Raw genomic sequence first — 18,271 nt, 5'->3', positions numbered from 1 at the left:
TAAGTACTTGTTTTGATTCATTTACTGCATTCACATGTGTAAACTGTTTGTGTTAGCTTGTCTAATAATCATTTAACTCTTTACTGATCCCTTGTTCCGTTAAAGACTGCATTTTGCCTATGAACCTTATTAGCTGGTTAGGAATCCCCTTCTTCAGTCAGTCATGAGGCGACATAGTTTCAAGGTGAGGGACAGGAGATTTAGGGGGATGTAAGGAAAAACTTCTTTACCCACAGGGTGGTGACAGTCTAGAATGCGCTGCCTGGGAGGGTGGTAGAGGCAAGTAGCTTCACATCTTTTAAAAAGTACCTGGATGAGCACACATCATAATATTCAAGGCTATGGCCAGGGGCTGGTACATGGGATTAGATGGGAGATCAGGTGTTTCTCACGTGTCAGTGCAGATCCGATGGGCCAAAGGGCCTCTTCTGCACTGTTTGATTCTATGATCATCTTGTAAACATGAATCTGCAATAGCAATTCAATCTAATCAGCTTTTCCATTCTGTGCCACTAGTTCATCCATCTTATTGTGGATGCTTTGTGGATTCAGATAAGAGCTTTTTATTACTATCCCTGGCATGAATCTTACTCAGTGATGCACTCAGATTCTTCCTGTGCCCCTCTGCTTGTTTTTACCCATACCATTACACTATTTGATTGCCTCAATGTTTCTCTTTGGATTTCCACATCTCCCTTCACCTGAACCTTCCCACCTAGCTCTGTTAGTTTAAAGCCATGTCCACAGTCCTCATTTTTAAAAAGTGGCTCGGACACTAGCCCTATGGGGTTTTAGTGGAGCCTATTCCAATGGGATAGCTCCCTCTTTGAGTATTGGTGCGAGTGTCCATGACTTGAAACCACTTCTTACCACACTGCTCTTTTAGCCAGTTTAGTTCTCTATTCTGCTTGACCCTATGCTAATTGATGCGTGGTTCAGATAGCGATCCAGAGATAATTACCTTGGATGCTCTGCATTTTAATTTGGATCCTAACTTCTCAAACTATCTCAGCTGAACATCATACTGGGTTCTACTATGTCTTAGATTCCCCTGTGGACCACAACAACTGGATCCTCCTCCCAAGTTTGTCTCCAGCCCCAAGGAGGTACCTTAACCCCGGCATTGGGTAGGCAACACACCTTTGGTGCACCTAATTCTGACTCCAGAAAATAATATCTATCCCCTGATTCTCCTGTCTCCTATCACGACTGCATTCTTTTTCACTTCTCCCACTACCCTGCATTTTGGTGCCACAGTTAGTTCCAGTTCACTCATCCACCCTGCAATTCTTTACTTCATCCAGTGCCCCCTACCTCTGAAGTCGTTGGCTGACATTTCACCGTCACTACATGCTTGTTCCCCACACCTGCCTGGTGCTCAGTCACTCAACCCTCCCTCTGACCAGTGGCCAACTCTAAACTTCTGCCTAATCTAAGGGGTGTGACTGCCTCCTGGATCAAAGTGTCCACGTAACTCTCCCCTTCCCTGATGCCTCACAATGTATGTAACTCGGACTCTGTGAGCACATTGGGGTTATGATTGTCTGGGGTTGCCCTTGTTTACACAGGTTCCCACATGTTGCAGTCATAGCACACTGCCACATCTGCCTTACTTTATTTAATTTGTCAATTATTCATTTGCACAGCTAAAGTAATAGAAAGTGACACTCTCCTAGCTTGAGGACAAAAGAAGACGACTCACCAGCTGATGGAGGCTAAATTCCCACTTGGGCACCATCTCTATTCCTTTTGGCCCTTACTTATTTCCTTTAAGGGCACAGTTCATGGTGAGGAAGAGGGGTTATCTTTGCATTCCAGGCTGATCTGGTGTAGTGAGCAGTTTTGATGAAGAACTTAGAACTCAATGGCGTTTGATGATAGGCCTGGTAATGAATGGCTAAACGAGTTGTACATTATATATGCACGATAGATGGTAACAGGCCAGTCAGCTCAACCAGTTCATTCTGGTATTTATGCTCCACTCAAACCTCCTATCTATTTCACCTAAGACTACCAAACTATCTATTCCCATCTTGCTCATATACTTGTTTAGATTCCTCTTAAATATATCTATGCTATTCCCTTCTTTGGATAAAGAAGTTTCTTCTGAATTCCTAGTAATTTCTTGGTGATTCTTATTTTGATTGTTTCTAGTTATGCTCCTCCCCAGAGGAAACATTTCATAAGTTTAAAGAGCTCTGTTAGTTCACCCCTCAGCTTTGTTTCAAGAGAAAAGAGACCTGGCTTGTTTATCCTTTCCGATATGTGCACCCATGTGTGTCTGGTATTTGTATAAATCTTTTCTGTAGCCTCTCCAGTAGTCTCCCTGTCATTTTTATAATATAATTTATGTTCAGAATCTGTGCCTCTTGAACATAATAGGGAAAAGATAGGAAAACAACCAGGATGGGAAAGAGTAGGAGTTTTGCTGGGGTCAAAGGTGGAGGTGAGAATGCCTGAGCAGAGTGATAATGATAGAAGTTATTACAGTGATTGGAGGGCCGAAGACCAGACAATTGGGAGTTTGAATGTATTGTTGTAAGGATGGGATTCTTTTCAATGCCAAGAAGGAATTGAGGTTGTAAGGGTATGAGCGGTGATGGGTGTTGGGATCATAATTGATGCCCTGGTACGTGATCCATATAATGGGAATAGGAACTCTTCGTGAGGTATCAAGGTCAAGGGGTTGGTCATGTTTATGGATAGAAAAGATTTATGTGGAGATTAGGGAGGACAGGAGGGTGGTGAGCTCTGAGGAGAGCGAGCAAGACGAGTTGGGAAATTCAATGCAGTTACACAGGGAATAACTTTTCTAACTGTAGTCATTTACTCAACATGGTACGAGTTATTCACCATCAATTTCACCAAGTTGCAGGATATCATAATACTGAGAGAGGCTTTACCTCTAAATACCATCCATGGTAAAAGATGTTGCCCAGCTTTATGTATTGTGATACTTTTCAGCTGTTAAGATGACACATCACTCTAAATCCATTGTACTGAAAATTTGAAAATGGATTTGGAGAAATGTATAAGGACCTATAAAATCATCATTTTCATTAGAAATCGCAAGTGTTGCCCAAACGAAATTATGACAGGAAATGGCTCAATTTTTCCATGGTTTTCAATTTGTACTTGCACTGTCTTTCTCCTGTAATATCGAAAAAAATCCATCAATCAAAATACAAACTTGACCAAAAAAAAGTTAAATCCGATCCTGCCTTTTATACACAGGTATGGTACTGGAATAATAATCCACAGAAATAAATAAAACAAAATTGGTCAATAAGTGACCATGAAGTTATCAGGAATATCATAAAAACATAACCGGTTCAATACCACCACCACCTCCCCCCACAGAACTACAGTGGCAACACGAGTGGCGTTTCACCATCAGAGTGCCCCCATCAAGCCAATAAGACACTGCCTATCGCAGAGAATAATAACGTGGTATATGAATTTCACTCACAAAATTATAAATCGAGTTCTAAATATTCTGCCATTCAATCCAAAATCTTTTGATGAGTTTGCTCCACTCAGTGTGAAGAGTCAATTGTGGGATGACCACTGTGTAAAGTTGGCAATATGATTTGCCGACACCTTAACAAAGTAATCAAAGCGATTGATCTCAAATGCTCTTCCTCAATGATTTGAATTTTTTAAATGTTAACAGAAAAAGTTGCCGCTGATGGCTCTCTCCCAAAGCATGCAGGAAGGAATGACCTACTTGGGGGATGACTCTCTCATCGTGTAAGTAACTTGACTAAGTTGAAGCTGCTTTTAAGCTTTTTTTTGGATACTTGTATCAAAACATCGCACCTTCAAATAAAGGGGAAAATCTATAAATTCTGGAAATCTGAAATGAAACAATTGTTGTAAAAACATAAATGATCATTCAATATCTAAAGAGAAAGCACAGATTGATGTTTTGGGATCTTGATGAAGGACATATGCATGCATGCGCTGTTCCTCTCCTGCAAAGAAGTCAAAATCTGCCTTCCTTTATAAATTCTACCTGACCTACTATGTATTTCAGTTTCTTTTTGTTTTTATTTAAAGTCGTTTTTCTATGGAACATACATAAGAACATGTAAATTAGGAGCATGAGTAGCCATTTGGCCCCTGGAGCCTGTGCTGGTATATGATAAAATCATGACACATCTGATTGTCGCCTCAACTCTACTTTCCTATCTACCCTGATAACTTTTGACTCCTTTATTAATCAAGAATCTATCTAAACTCTGCCTTAAATGTGTACCCTGCCTCCACTATCCCTGGAGAAAAGAATTCCACAGATTAACGACCTTCAAGAGAAAAGATTTCTCCTAATATCTGTCTATCTGTCTTCTCTGCATCGCTTCTCGGCCTTTTGGCTAGGATCAAGTGTAGCATGGAGAGGATGCTGCACTTGGTTGAGGTCATTGGGTTGCGCTGGGGCTTCATATGTTTCATATGAAGCAATTTTTAAAAGCGGCATCTCGGCCTTTTGGCTAAGATGCAAATGAGCCCAAGTCTTGGAGGAACCTCCCCCTTCTCCAATCAGCTTGGCTCATGTAGATCAGGCCCAGGACAGGGTGGTTTTGGTCTCCTGCCCTGTCTTGTCAGCCTGGATCTGAAATGTCTCAACTTGTTGAGACTCTGAATTGGATTTGATTTGATTGAATTGGAAAAGTATATAAAAATTTAAAAAAATTAAAAAATCTGTCTTCTCTGCCTTTTGGCTAAGATCAAGTGTAGTTCTGCGGATGCTGCACTTGGTTGAGGCCATTGGGTTACATTTAAGCTTCATTTTCATATGAAGCAATTTTTTAAAGCGGCATCTCTGCCTTTTGGCTAAGATGCAAATGAGATCAAGCTTGGAGGAGGAAGACCTGCGCCTCCTCCAATCAGCTTGGCTCATGTAGATCAGACCCAAGACAGGGATTGCATGCCCTGTCTTGTCAGCTTTGATTGGAAATGTCTCAACTTGTTGAGACTCTGAATTGGACTTGATTTGATTGAATTGGAAAAGTATAAAAAAAATTAAAATCTGTCTTATCGCTTCTCGGCCTTTTGGCTAAGATCAAGTGTGGTCTGCTGATGCTGCACTTGGTCATGGCCATTGGGTTGCATTTAAGCTTCATTTTCATATGAAGCAATTTTTAAAAGCGGCATCTCGGCCTTTTGGCTAAGATGCAAATGAGATCAAGCCTTGGAGGAGGAAGACCTGTGCCTCCTCCAATCAGCTCGGCTCATGTAGATCAGGCCCAAGACAGGGATTGCATACCCTGTCTTGTCAGCTTGGATCGGAAATGTCTCAACTTGTTGAGACTCTGAATTGGACTTGATTTGATTGAATTGGAAAAGTATTTTTAAAAATCTGCATCATCTCTCCTTAGTGAACACAAAGGTGAAGTACTCGTTAAGAACTCTGTCCAAAACTTCTGCATCAATGCAGAAGTTTCCTTGCACTTTCCTGATAGCCCCTACACTTAGTTGTTCTCTTGCTGTTAAGTACTGATAAAACATTTACTCAATCTCTCTGCTTTCTATGATCCAAGGCTTTCTCGGGTATCATTCTTTTGTGACTATTATAAGCTTTCTTTTTCTGCTTTATCAAATCCTGTATACTTCTGAATAACTAGAAGCTCTCCTTTTGAGAATACCACACTTTTGGTATGTGGGGTTATGCCTAAGTTGCTTTATGCTGTTTGATGATGTATTCAATTGTGTGAGGTTAAGGAAGGGTGTAAGCTGGAATATGGAATTTGAAAATAGTAGCACTGATGTCAAATCAATGTTACACACTAATTAATGTCATAATCTGCCTCATCTACGTGATGCCAGTCATTGTTATGTGCTCACGGGAACTCCTGTGGCTGGCCACTTCCTATTGGAAGTTTGTGCACGCATCTTGGACACCTTATTCAAGTGTCATTGGCCATGTAGCTTCGATAAAAATGAGTATTTTTCTTCTTGCTTTATTTTGTGGTAGATTATTCAGGCAAAGTGACAACTTTCTCTCTGGGCCTGGATGTGTATGTCACCAAGTCTCCAATTCAAACCAATAGCTTGCGTGTACATTTACTTGCTGTATAGTTCATTGCTGCAGTTTCTTTCTGTTTGATTTTCTGTTGATTAAGGAATCTCCTTTCATGGTGAATCGTTGTAACTTTTCTGATTTTAGGATTTTCTTTTGAATGTATTCATATCTGTCAGCATTATAAAGCTGTGTAGTGGAGAAACACGGAGAAGGAAAATCTGACACTAGTTTCATTTGCATTGGGAAATTCTTAAACAAGAGCTGGTCCAGAAAGAATATTTTCCTGAGCAATGTCAATGTTATTACTTTGTGACCATGGTAATGTTTGCTTTGGTTTCAGGAAATTGCTGGAAACATGCACTGAAGCAGAGAATAAACTGGCATTTGAGCTTGCCTCTTACGAATCACAAATTGAAAGAGATATCCTTGATCCATTCAGCAATCTGGCTGAAGTGAGTAAATCTTTGGATGCTTCCCCCTTTTGTTCTCCCAAAACAGTTGCGTTAAAGTTTAGCTTTTGTTTTATCTCTAAGTCACTCAGCTTCAGAATAACCTTTCATCTGTGGATGACACTCCAGCTCCACCTTTGGACTTATTGCCCAGATTTTCAGGTTGAGGCCACTTATTTTTATTGCTCATACAGAAGGCCAAAACATAATACTGAAAGGAATGGAAGCAAATATCTGTTTCGTTACAATGGCTTTTATTCTTTTTTTTATAGCTGGAGATTCCTAACATTCAAAAACAGAGGAAACAGTTGGCTAAACTAGTACTAGACTGGGACTCTGCAAAAATGCGGTGAGAGATTTTGCATTGTAATTTAATTTAAAGAGGTACTCCAAAGTCCGTAGTTGGAAGTGTAGTGGGGCTCTATGGTGTTCAGCTGTTTACAAACTTTGTTCCCTTCAAGTGACCAGATGAAGAATTTGGAATTTTAAAATTGGCTTTTTATTACAAGCTATAGCTAGGGCTCCAGTATGCCAACTGGTGGCATTGGATACAGCTTCATACAAACAGATATACTTCCAGATTTGATTTCAAGTAATTAGCATATACCAATCAGAGATATACATTTGAAACAGGAGTTATCTATATCCACTCATAATTATTTGTCCAATTTCAACTTGTGCACATCTACCTAATTATAATATCACCAAGCACATATTTCTTTCTACACAATAATGAAGTTATCTTTCCAACCAATAGTTTATCAACTGCCCTGTCCCATTGTCTCTTGTTAGAACAGGCACGAACAAGTTACAGCTGTATATAATCCAATGGAGCTCCTGTGTGTATGCTGTATGACTGAGTCCTCACTTGTTACTAGGAGTTTTATGGCCCTTGACGCTAATCTGGGGCTGCTTTAATCAAGACCTGTGGTTTTCTCATAGTTTCCCTGTGTGACTGAGTTTAGTAGCTTGCAGCTTATTATTTTTAAACTTGTGTGGTTATTAACCCTTTCAGAAGTAACATTTTGGAATGAGATTAGATTTTGAAGTTTTAAAATATTTTGTTACGCAATTATAAATGTTTTTTTCAGCTTTGACACTAGCCAGCATTCTCATCAGTAACAATACAACAGCCATTGATGACTCTAAGATGAATTTCATCATTGTATTCAAACCAAACTAAGGATCATTTTTAAAAAAAATAAAAAACCCAAAATGAGCTTTTGAAAGAATTTGTGAAAGATGAAAAATGAGCTGCTTAAAGTGAAACTGGGTTTAGATCTGTTCCTTAAGGGTGAACAGACTAGTTTGAATTTAGAGTTTTGGTGAATTGGGAACAGGCTTGCATTTGAGGCCTAAGAAAATAATGCACTGTTATGAATTCAGCTCAGGGCTCTTAGTTTGCTTGGTGCAGTCTGGTTTGGGCTTTGAGGAAATGGACTTGATTTGGAATGTAATTGCATGAGCCTGGTTTGTTTCAGATATAATCAAGCACACAAAGCTGCATTTTCAGGAACTAATTTCCCAGCAGTAGCAGCAAAGGTGGACTCACTCAGAGAGGAAATGGATGAAGCTGGAAATAAAGTAGAACTGTGTAAGGTATGTTTACATGGCAATCTGAATGCAGACATCAAAGCGTGTTTTGTTAACCGTTGATGTTTAGTGGTTTTATTTTTAATACACACCAAACTACCCATTTGATCTCTTACCACTCCCTGATTAGTAATTTGTTCTGTAACTTAGTGGTACAGAGGGTTGCAGAAAATTCCTTGATCCTACATTTTGAGGGAAGACTTCCAAATATGAGCTTATGTTCATTATGCAAAAGAAGATAGACTTATTGGGTGACCTTTCTCAATTTGGCAATGGGTAGGTTTAAAACCGTTGCTCATTGCTTGGAGGTATTTTTAAATGAAGATCAAAATTATAGTTTCTTACCCTGTGAAATCTGTTTTCACAAGTACAGTAAATCTGTATTATGTGAAAGAGATTGAAGTGTTCACGTGGTCAGTTACAAACAACACTAATATCTAGAAGGGGCTAAAATGATATCTATCTAGGGATTGTGTTTGAATAACACCTACATTCTTCCCTTGCCCTCCAAATTTCTCCCCTCTGAAATTACTGATTGCTGCGACAATGGTTCTTATGGTGTCCTCCAGTGTCACCCAAATGGTCATTCTGCATGTGTGAGTGCAGATACTGTCGGTAGTTTAATTTTCTTGACCAAATCAAATCTTGACAGTTTACATGTGAAGTCCAAATACAGATTGCTCCTGACTGAAGCTCCCAGTTCAGAGTTATCAGCTCCACCTAGAACCTGAAGCCAAACCATAATCCAAGATGATGGGGAGATAGGTGGGGAGTGTTAAAAGAAGCATTGACTGGAGAGACCTGACAAAACCCTGTGCAGTTTTGTGAAATTTTGACCAATTGCCAAGTGAATATGAGATGGTTGTATGAATGCAATGTTACAGATGGAATATTTTCATATATACTACAAAGTATTTAATCTTATGGAAGCAGACCATTCAGCCTAACAAGACTATGCTGTTGTTTTATGTTTTATGCTCCAATTAAGCCTCTTTCCAACATATCAACCTATCCCTTTTCCTCCTCTGTGTTTATTTTGTTTATCCTTGAATGGATTGATGCCCTTTGCCTTAACTACTCCTTGGGTGGAATTTCAGGGGCTATAAAATGAGGTGAGCCATGCAAAAGTCCATCAAGTTCAGCAGGACTGGAAAATCCTGCCAGTGGAAGGGGCCATAAAATTTCCTCCCTTGTTTTCGCAAGTTCTACATTCTAACCATTTTCTGATAAGGAAGCTTTTCCTGAATTCCCCATTGAATTTATTTGTGATTATCATATCATTGTGGCCTCCAGTTAATGCGCAAGTGGAACCAACTTCTTTGCATCTATTTTGCAAATATTTTCATAAAGCTAAAGATCTCTATCAGATCTCCTTAAGCAGCTTTGTTTTCTGGAGAAAAGAGTACAAGTTTGGGTCCCCTGTGGTTGAGTAATTTGATCAGCCACAACCTTATTGAATGGTGGAGCAGGCTCGAGGGGCCGAGTGGCCTACTAGAAACATAGGAAAATAGGAACAGAAGTAGGCCATTCAGTCCATCGCACCTACTCTGCCATTCAATACTATCATGGTTGATTGGACACTTTAATGCCTTTTACGCACACTATCCCCATAACCCTTTGTTATTGTTCATCAGAAATCTATCAATCTCTACTTTAAACATACCCAATGACTGAGCTTCCATAACTTTCTGGGGTATAGAATTCCAAAGATTCACAACCCCTTATGTGAAGAAATTTCTCCTCATCTCAATCCTAAGTGGTTATTTTGAAATGGTGCCCCCTGGTTCTAGACTCCACAACCAAAGGAAATAATTTACCTGCATCTATCCTACCTATTCCTTTAAGTATTTTGTAGGTTTCATTGAGATCACCCCTCATTTTTCAAAACTCTAGAGAATACAGGCCCAGTTTGCCCAATCTCTCTTCATAAGATAGTCCCACCAACCCCAGAACAAGTCTGGTGAACCTTTGTTGCACTCCCTTTCTGGCAATAATATATTTTCTGAGATCAGGAGACCAAAACTGCACATACTATTCCAGGTGCAGCCGAACCAATGCCCTATACAATTGAAGCAAGACCTCACTACTGTACTCAAGTCTTCTTGTGTTAAAGGCTAATATTCCATTAGCTTTCCTAATAGTTTGCTGAATCTGCATGTTAGTGCTCAGTGACTATGGTCAAGGACACACGGGTCCCTTTGTACATCTATACTTTCTAATTTCTTACCATTTAGGAAATACTCTACACATCTGTTCCTTCTACAAAAGTGGATTATCTCACATTTTTCCACATTATATTCCATCTGCCACATTCTTGCCCTTTCACTAAGTATCCAAATCTGCCTGTAGCTGCTTTACATCTTCCGCACAACATACATTCCTGCCTAACTTTGTATCATACGTGAACTTGGAAATATTACATTTGGTCCCCACATCCAAACCATTGATGTATATCGTGAACAGCTGGGGTCCAAGTGCTGATCCTTGTGGTACCCCACTAACCACAGTCTGCTTACATGAGAATGACCCATTTATTCCTACTCGTTTTCTGCCTGTTAGCCAATCCTTAATCCATATCTGTGAATTGCCTTCTATCCTATGTGCTTTTATTTTTATAATTAACCTCCTATGGGGGACTTCAGCAAAACCCTCTGAAGGTCCAAATATAATCGGCTCTCCTTTCTCAATTTCGTTAGTACCATCCTTAAAAAAACTCCCAAGTTCATCAAACATGATTTCCCATTTGTAAATCCATGTTATCCACTATGTTCCTTATAAGAGGAAACATCCTCCTGATATTCACTCTATAAAGATCTCTTCAGGATTTTATATGTTTCAATAAGATTACCCCTCATTCTTTAAACACCAATGGGTGTAGACTTGTTCAGCCTTTCTTCAAACCCTTCAACCCAGGAATGAGTTGAATGAACCTTCTCTGAACTGCTTTCAATACTATTACATCCTTTTTCAAATAAGGAGTCCAAAACTGTACACCGTACTCCAGTGTGGTCTCTCCAAGGTCGTATGTAGTTGCAGTAAAACATCCTTTCTATAATATTCCATTCTCCTTGCAATAAATGACAACATTCCATTTACCGTCCTAATCACTTGCTGTATCTGTATTCTAACTTTTGTTGATTCATGCGAAAGGATTTTAAACAAATGAAGTTTAATTGCAACAGTATCCTCTCAGATTTGATGTTGCAGGTAAACCTTGCAGCAGATTTAAGAAATCATGATGTTTCTTCCAGAAAAAAAATCTCTCTTTTTATGAATGTTCAATAGAAAATTAGATGCATTTTGGACCACAAAGGGTACGAGGAATATGATAAGTAGTTTGAGCTACAAAAATGATTGCAGTGAGGTTCGTTGCTTCCTGAATTAAATTGGGGAGGGGGGGGGATTCAGTATTTCATTGAAAATACCACATTTTAATGCAGGGACTGGACTCAGGATCAGACATTATTCATATTTGAACTGACTTTTAACTCCTGTTGGGACCAACCAACTTTTCCCTAAGCCTAAGAATCTTTTACATGGAGTGATTTTAATATCAGGAATGGACTTCCTCTAGTTTGAATATGGCAATGAAAGGCCACTATCTTTATTGATGCAGGAATTCCAAGCCAGGCGGGAGGAATTCCGATCAAAAGTCCCAGACACAGCCAGATTTTGATTCTAGAGCATGTGTTTTGTTTTAAATATGACCCCTGCCTGTAGGCCTGCCTGGCTTGTGGGTTTGGCTTCCTGTCAGGCCAGGACTGCTGCAGCAGAAGCCGCAGTACAGGAACAGGTAGGTTGTGTTGCTGGAGTGGCAATTGAGGAAGTGGTGTCAGCCATGGCTCAGTTAGTAGCACTCTCGCTCATGCTCCACTCCAGGGCTTGTGTCCAAAAATCAAAACTGCAGTACTGAGGGAGAGCTACACGGTCTTTTGAATGAGCTGTTAAACGTAGACCCTATCTGCCAGTTCTGGTGGATGTAAAAGATTCGATGAGACTATTTCAATGAAGAGCAAGCAAGTTAAACCTGGTGTCTGGCCATTGTTTATCCCTCAATTGACATCACGAGAAAAGCATTATCTGGCCATAAGACCATAAGACATAGGAGCGGAAGTAAGGCCATTCGGCCCATCGAGTCCACTCCACCATTCAATCATGGTTGATTTCAACTCCATTTACCCGCTCTCTCCCCATAGCCCTTAATTCCTCGAGAAATCAAGAATTTATCAATTTCTGTCTTGAAGACGCTCAACGTCTCGGCCTCCACAGCCCTCTGTGGCAATGAATTCCACAGACCTACTACTCTCTGGCTGAAGAAATTTCTCCTCATCTCTGTTCTAAAGTGACTCCCTTTTATTCTAAGGCTGTGCCCCCGCGTCCTAGTCTCCCCTGCTAATGGAAACAACTTCCCTAAGTCCATCCTATCTAAGCCGTTCATTATCTTGTAAGTTTCTATTAGATCTCCCCTCAACCTCCTAAACTCCAATGAATATAATCCCACGATCCTCAGACGTTCATCGTATGTCAGGCCTATCATTCCTGGGATCATCCGTGTGAATCTCCGCTGGACCTGCTCCAGTGCCAGTATGTCCTTCCTGAGGTGTGGGGCCCAAAATTGCTCACAGTACTCCAAATGGGGCCTAACCAGTGCTTTATAAAGCCTCAGAAGTACATCCCTGCTTTTGTATTCCAAGCCTCTTGAGATAAATGACAACATTACATTTGCTTTCTTAATTACGGACTCAACCTGCAAGTTTACCTTTAGAGAATCCTGGACTAGGACTCCCAAGTCCCTTTGCACTTTAGCATTATGAATTTTGTCACCGTTTAGAAAATAGTCCATGCCTCTATTCTTTTTTCCAAAGTGCAAGACCTCGCACTTGCCCACGTTGAATTTCATCAGCCACTTCTTGGACCACTCTCCTAAACTGTCTAAATCTTTCTGCAGCCTCCCCACCTCCTCAATACTACCTGCCCCTCCACCTATCTTTGTATCATCGGCAAACTTGGCCAGAATGCCCCCAGTCCCGTCATCTAGATCGTTAATATATAAAGAGAACAGCTGTGGCCCCAACACTGAACCCTGCGGGACACCACTTGTCACCGGTTGCCATTCTGAGAAAGAACCTTTTATCCCAACTCTCTGCCTTCTGTCTGACAGCCAATCGCCATAATCATGTTGTTGTTTGCAGGAGTTTGCTCATATTGGCTGCCACATTTCCTACGTAACAATAGTGACTACACTTCAAATAGTACATAGTTGGCTGTAAAATGCTTAGTGATTATGAAAAGCGCTATGTAAATGGAAGCTTTTAGTTTCTTTATGGGGTAGTAAAGAGTGGCTTGTTTGAGCTGGAATCGGGGTTGTGGTTGACCATGGATGTTGGATATCAGTTGGGGGATGAGGGTTGGTCAGTAATCATAAGGAAGGGTGGGTCTGCTTAAAGGGATGGAAGCAGGTTAGCTTGAGGAGTTGGAGATGAACCACTCCTGTTTCCCTTGCCCCACAGACATTACCAGAAAGGCACTTAGCTTTTCCATCCGGCAGGTTTTGCCTCCCTCACTCCAGCTGTTAGGTTTCCCATGGTCTGGAAAACCCAGCTAGCCAGGATTAAATGTAACCGGGACGGGTCTCCAGATGGAAATATTTAAATGAGTGGACTGCTTCTTGAAGCTGTTTGTTTACCTTCCTCTGCCCTGTCCCCATTAAAACTAGAAGGGGTGGATTTGGTTCAGGTTTATGTTTGAGATTTTTTTTTTACATCTCATTGGACTGTTTTTGGGGGTTGTAATTATAAACCTCTAACCTCTGGTGACCACCAGACAGAGCGAGAGAGATGGGCAGGTAGTGCAGGAATCTCCTGTGACCATTCCCTTGCAAAACAGATATACCGCTTTGGATACTGTTGAGGGGAATGACCTCTCAAGGGAAAGCAGCAGCAGCCAAACTCGTTGCACCACGGTTGGTTCTGCTGCAGAGGGGAGGGGTAAAAAGTGTGCCAGTGCAATAGCTATAGGGGATTCAATTGTAAGGAGAATAGACAGGCGTTTCTGTGGCCGCAAACGAGACTCCAGGGTGGTATGTTGCCTCCCTGGTGCTAGGGTCAAGGGGGAGGGCGAACAGCTAGTGGTCGTAGTACACGTTGGTACAAGCGACATAGGTTAAAAAAAAAGGGATGAGGTCCTAAAAGCAGAATACAGAGAGCGAGGAAGAAAGTTAAGACCTCAAAGGTAGTGATCTCAGGATTACTACCGGTGCCACTTGCTAGTCAGCGTAGAAATGAGAGCATATATCGGATAAATACGTGGCTGAAGAGATGGTGTCAGGGGGAGTGTTTCAGATTCCTGGGGCATTGGGGCCGGTTCTGGGGGAAGTGGGACCTGTATAAATTGGACGGGTTATAGCTGAGCAGGAGTGGGACTGATGTCCTCAGGGGAGTGTTTACCAGAGCGGTTGGTGAGGGTTTAAACTAATATGCCAGGGGGATGGGAACCTATGTAAGGAGTCCGAGAAGGAGGGAGCAAGGACAAAATGTGGGGAGAAAGTTCCAACTGCATCAAAAATCAGAAAAAAAGTTAAAAGGAAGGAGAACTCAGGAGATGTTATTAATGGAAGTGTTAGAATTCAAAAAGAAGGTACAAAAACTAGCATACGGGCACTTTATCTGAATGCTCGTAGCATTCGAAACAAGGTAAATGAGTTGACAGCACAAATCATTGCAAACGAGTATGATTTGGTGGCCATTACAGAGACATGGTTGCAGGATGGTCATGACTGGGAGTTGAATATCCAGGGGTATCAAACTGTTTGGAGGAACCGACAGGAAGGTAAGGGAGGTGGTGTAGCTCTGATATTTAAGGATGATATCAGGGCGGTAGTGAGAGATGATATAGGTTCTATGGAAAAAAAGGTTAAATCTGGTGAGCGGGCGGGTAAGTGGAGCTGAGTCCACAAAAAGATCAGCCATGATCTTATTGAATGGCGGAGCAGGCTTGAGGGGCCAGATGGCCTACTCCTGCTCCTAGTTCTTATGTTCTTATAAGGTGAACTAATCACTTCTGTATTGTTTTTTTTTAAATGAGTATAGGATGCAATTATTTTCAAATGTGAAGGAATAAATTCTGCAACAGCATGTTCTTCTAATTTTTTATTTCATTAATAGATTGTTTAGTAAAACCATTTTTAACCAATCAAACCTGTGCGCTATGTGTTTTAGAATTCCAAAAAAAGTTATTTCTGTTCACAGGATCAACTTGCAGCTGATATGTACAACTTCATTTCTAAAGAAGGGGATTATGCAAGATATTTTGTAACGGTGAGTGTTTTGCATGGTGCATTGGTACTGACTCACATTATTTAGCTCTCTCATTCATCAAGCCTTAAGATTTTTGCTGAGATTTACCAGAATTGTTTTTGATAGACTTAAGGTTACTGCTTTTGTAAGCACTGGAGCTAATGGAATTTTTGTTGACAATGTCGGTTCTGTTCTCAGTTATTAGAAGCACAAGCAGATTACCATAGAAAATCACTAGCAGTCTTAGAGCGAGTTCTCCCTACAATCCAAACTCAGCAAGGTACAGTATCAACTAAAATAACTTTTTTAGTTGCATTATTCCTGTATGAGCTTCAATTGTGTATTATTTTCTTACTACTTTTATGCCCTTTACTCTGGATGAATTCTTTTTCTGCGATTTTCCACCTGATTGTTCAGCCAGTTCTTTTTCTGATTGATTAATATGAAGTCATTAGTACTTTCTCCATTTTGATTTAATAAATCAATTAATTACAGCATTAAACGGTTTTGGTAAATTTCCTGGGTATCTGTCGAGAACCTGTGAACTCCCCATTGGAAGTATTTTGTGTAACACATTGGCTAATTCAAGTAACCTGCATGCTTAAATAATAAATATTACAGAGATGCCTGAATAAACTGGAACTTCAAGCAATTATTTTGTTAATTGGCAGATTAATTTGCCTTTGCTTGATCTCACTTAGATACATGGACAGAGAAGCCTGCATTTGGAACAGCATTAGAGGAACACCTCAAGCGTAGTGGTCGTGAGATAGCACTCCCTATGGAGGCTTGTGTGATGATGTTGTTAGAAACTGGTATGAAAGAGGAGGTGAGTGCTGGTTGCTTAAAACATATCTGCACGAGCATGACTAATCAAAATTCCCATTTCCTTTCTAAGGAATATGCATCCCATTTCTCTTTCTTTAACAATCAGCATTCAATTTTAGAAACTTTAGGAACAGCAGGTTCTCAAACTTATTCTATCATTCATTCATATCTTGGCTGATTTGCATATCAGCTCCACCTTTCTGCCTGTCACATAAGAGAGCTGGAGCTACATTGCTCCATCTCTGTGTGGTTCACTTTTGCAGTTCAAATTTAGCTTTCAAACATGGGTTTTATTAAACTTGCAGCAGAGATTTTCATGCTTGATGTGTGTAATATGTGACCTGGATGCAGCAGTTTCAGCGATCTGATTATATTAACAAGCGCAGTTATTTTTACAGTGCTTATTCATTCAGCTGTGAATGTGCTGGGACCTCACTCCAACAGCTGCTGTTAGAAGGAAAATCCTTGCATAAAATGTAATATATGTTAAGATTCTCTAAATTTAGCTTGAAATATAAACGAATGGACATTAACATACTGGTGCAAAGTCCTGGGTTCAGGTTTCTAGTAATTTAACTAACTCAGTGAGGATGTCTTGTGGCAAAATTGCATTTGGCTTTGTAATTGCAGCAAATGAGAGTAAGTGCAGCCCAGCTGAGAATGGATGTATGTGCATGTTGTAGGGAAAAGAGTCAGCCTTGACTGTGACGCCTAATGATTTAATATCCTTATAGTAGGATACTGTTTGGGGTCTCACGTGAAGAATGTTCACTCATGAGCACCTACATTAGTGGAATAATTTCCCAACAACAAACTACCTCTATAGGAGAGAGGAGAAACTGATATAAATTTCATATTCGGTCCAAAATATGTATGGTCTAAACTTTGCTGTTAAAATTATAGCAAGGTTCATAGCATTCACCCGTTATTTATGCTCAAATTTAACAGCAACCTCGGGTGAGAACAACAGAGTAATTAAACACATATATCCAAAAGTTGCTTTCAGAGGTGAAACTTAACTCATGAAAGCAGCACCTCGATCAGCATTGAAGTGGATTAAGCAGTGTGAAGTTTCTATATTTGCAACATAGATATGAGGTAAACGCGCCACAGAGAGTTAAGTGAAGTAATTTTATGTCTAAGTATTCTGCTAAGTTGTGATAAAAGTTAAATCGTGCTAGTAAAACATTCTGGCACTGAGAATTATAATTATTAGAAGTGTAGAGATTCGTTCTTTCAGGTGTTAATTGTTGAAGAATTTTAATTTTTTTTTACTTTCTCTTTTTCTCTCTCTCAATCCAGTCTTGCTTTTTCCTCTTTATTTCTCTTTCTGTACTTTATTTGTTATTAAATTAGCCATTTTAGTTTACACACCCTTCTCAGTCATTGCACTATTAATTTTACAATGCTTCAGTCTGATGGTTGTTTGCCCTGTAGAGGGTGCCATATCGTTTCCATCTTACACCCCCAGCAACTTGCAGTGCAAAATATCACTGGCAAGGCCAAGTCTAACTAAATGCAGACACCATGCTTGGGAGATTTTGGCCCACATAGGCCTACTGGGTTCGCATTTGGAAAGTGCAGTTTGTAAAGATATTCTAATATCAGAGTCATATCAGTGCAGAGAAGGCCATTTGGCCCCTCATGCCCATGGCAGCCATTGGTAGAGTGATCCGGTCAGTCCCACTCAATCTCCATAATCCTGCAAGTTTGTTTTCCTTTTGAAATTATTGATCATCTCTGCTTTCATCACCCACCTTTCACCACACGAAATAGGTCGTGCTTGCTGTGTGTAAATGTTCTTTCTTACACCCCTGCATCTTTTGCGCAAACCCATAATCTGTTTCCTCTAGTCCTTGTACCATCAGCTAATGGGAACAGCTTTTTTGCCTACTTGCCTAAACCTGTCATAATATTGTCCCCTCAACCTCATTTACTCCAAGGACAACAGCTCCAGCTTCTCCAATCTAAACGTACAGTTAAAATTACTGCTCTCATAATCATTCTGATAAATCTCCTTTTCACAAAAGTCCTGCGATCTTTCCTAAATTGTTTTTATTTCTTAAATTCTGGTGACTAGAACT

General features: G+C 40.3%; 1 protein-coding gene across 12 annotated transcripts in view; it reads left to right on the top strand.

The window, feature by feature from the left end:
- arhgap17a (Rho GTPase activating protein 17a) overlaps nt 1-18,271 on the top strand; it is a 166,459-nt gene that overhangs the window by 101,241 nt on the left and 46,947 nt on the right. For all 12 annotated transcript variants that reach the window (XM_078240282.1, XM_078240285.1, XM_078240288.1 and 9 more), the window contains exons 4-10: nt 3,674-3,750; nt 6,363-6,474; nt 6,744-6,820; nt 7,953-8,070; nt 15,312-15,380; nt 15,558-15,639; nt 16,061-16,188. In XM_078240282.1, coding sequence (XP_078096408.1) covers nt 3,674-3,750; nt 6,363-6,474; nt 6,744-6,820; nt 7,953-8,070; nt 15,312-15,380; nt 15,558-15,639; nt 16,061-16,188 — 663 coding nt within the window. The remainder of the gene's footprint in view (nt 1-3,673; nt 3,751-6,362; nt 6,475-6,743; nt 6,821-7,952; nt 8,071-15,311; nt 15,381-15,557; nt 15,640-16,060; nt 16,189-18,271) is intronic.

This window comes from Mustelus asterias, chromosome 23 (genome assembly GCF_964213995.1).
Source record: "Mustelus asterias chromosome 23, sMusAst1.hap1.1, whole genome shotgun sequence".
In the NCBI taxonomy this organism is placed as follows: domain Eukaryota; kingdom Metazoa; phylum Chordata; class Chondrichthyes; order Carcharhiniformes; family Triakidae; genus Mustelus; species Mustelus asterias.
This window is presented reverse-complemented; position numbering and strand designations above follow the sequence as displayed.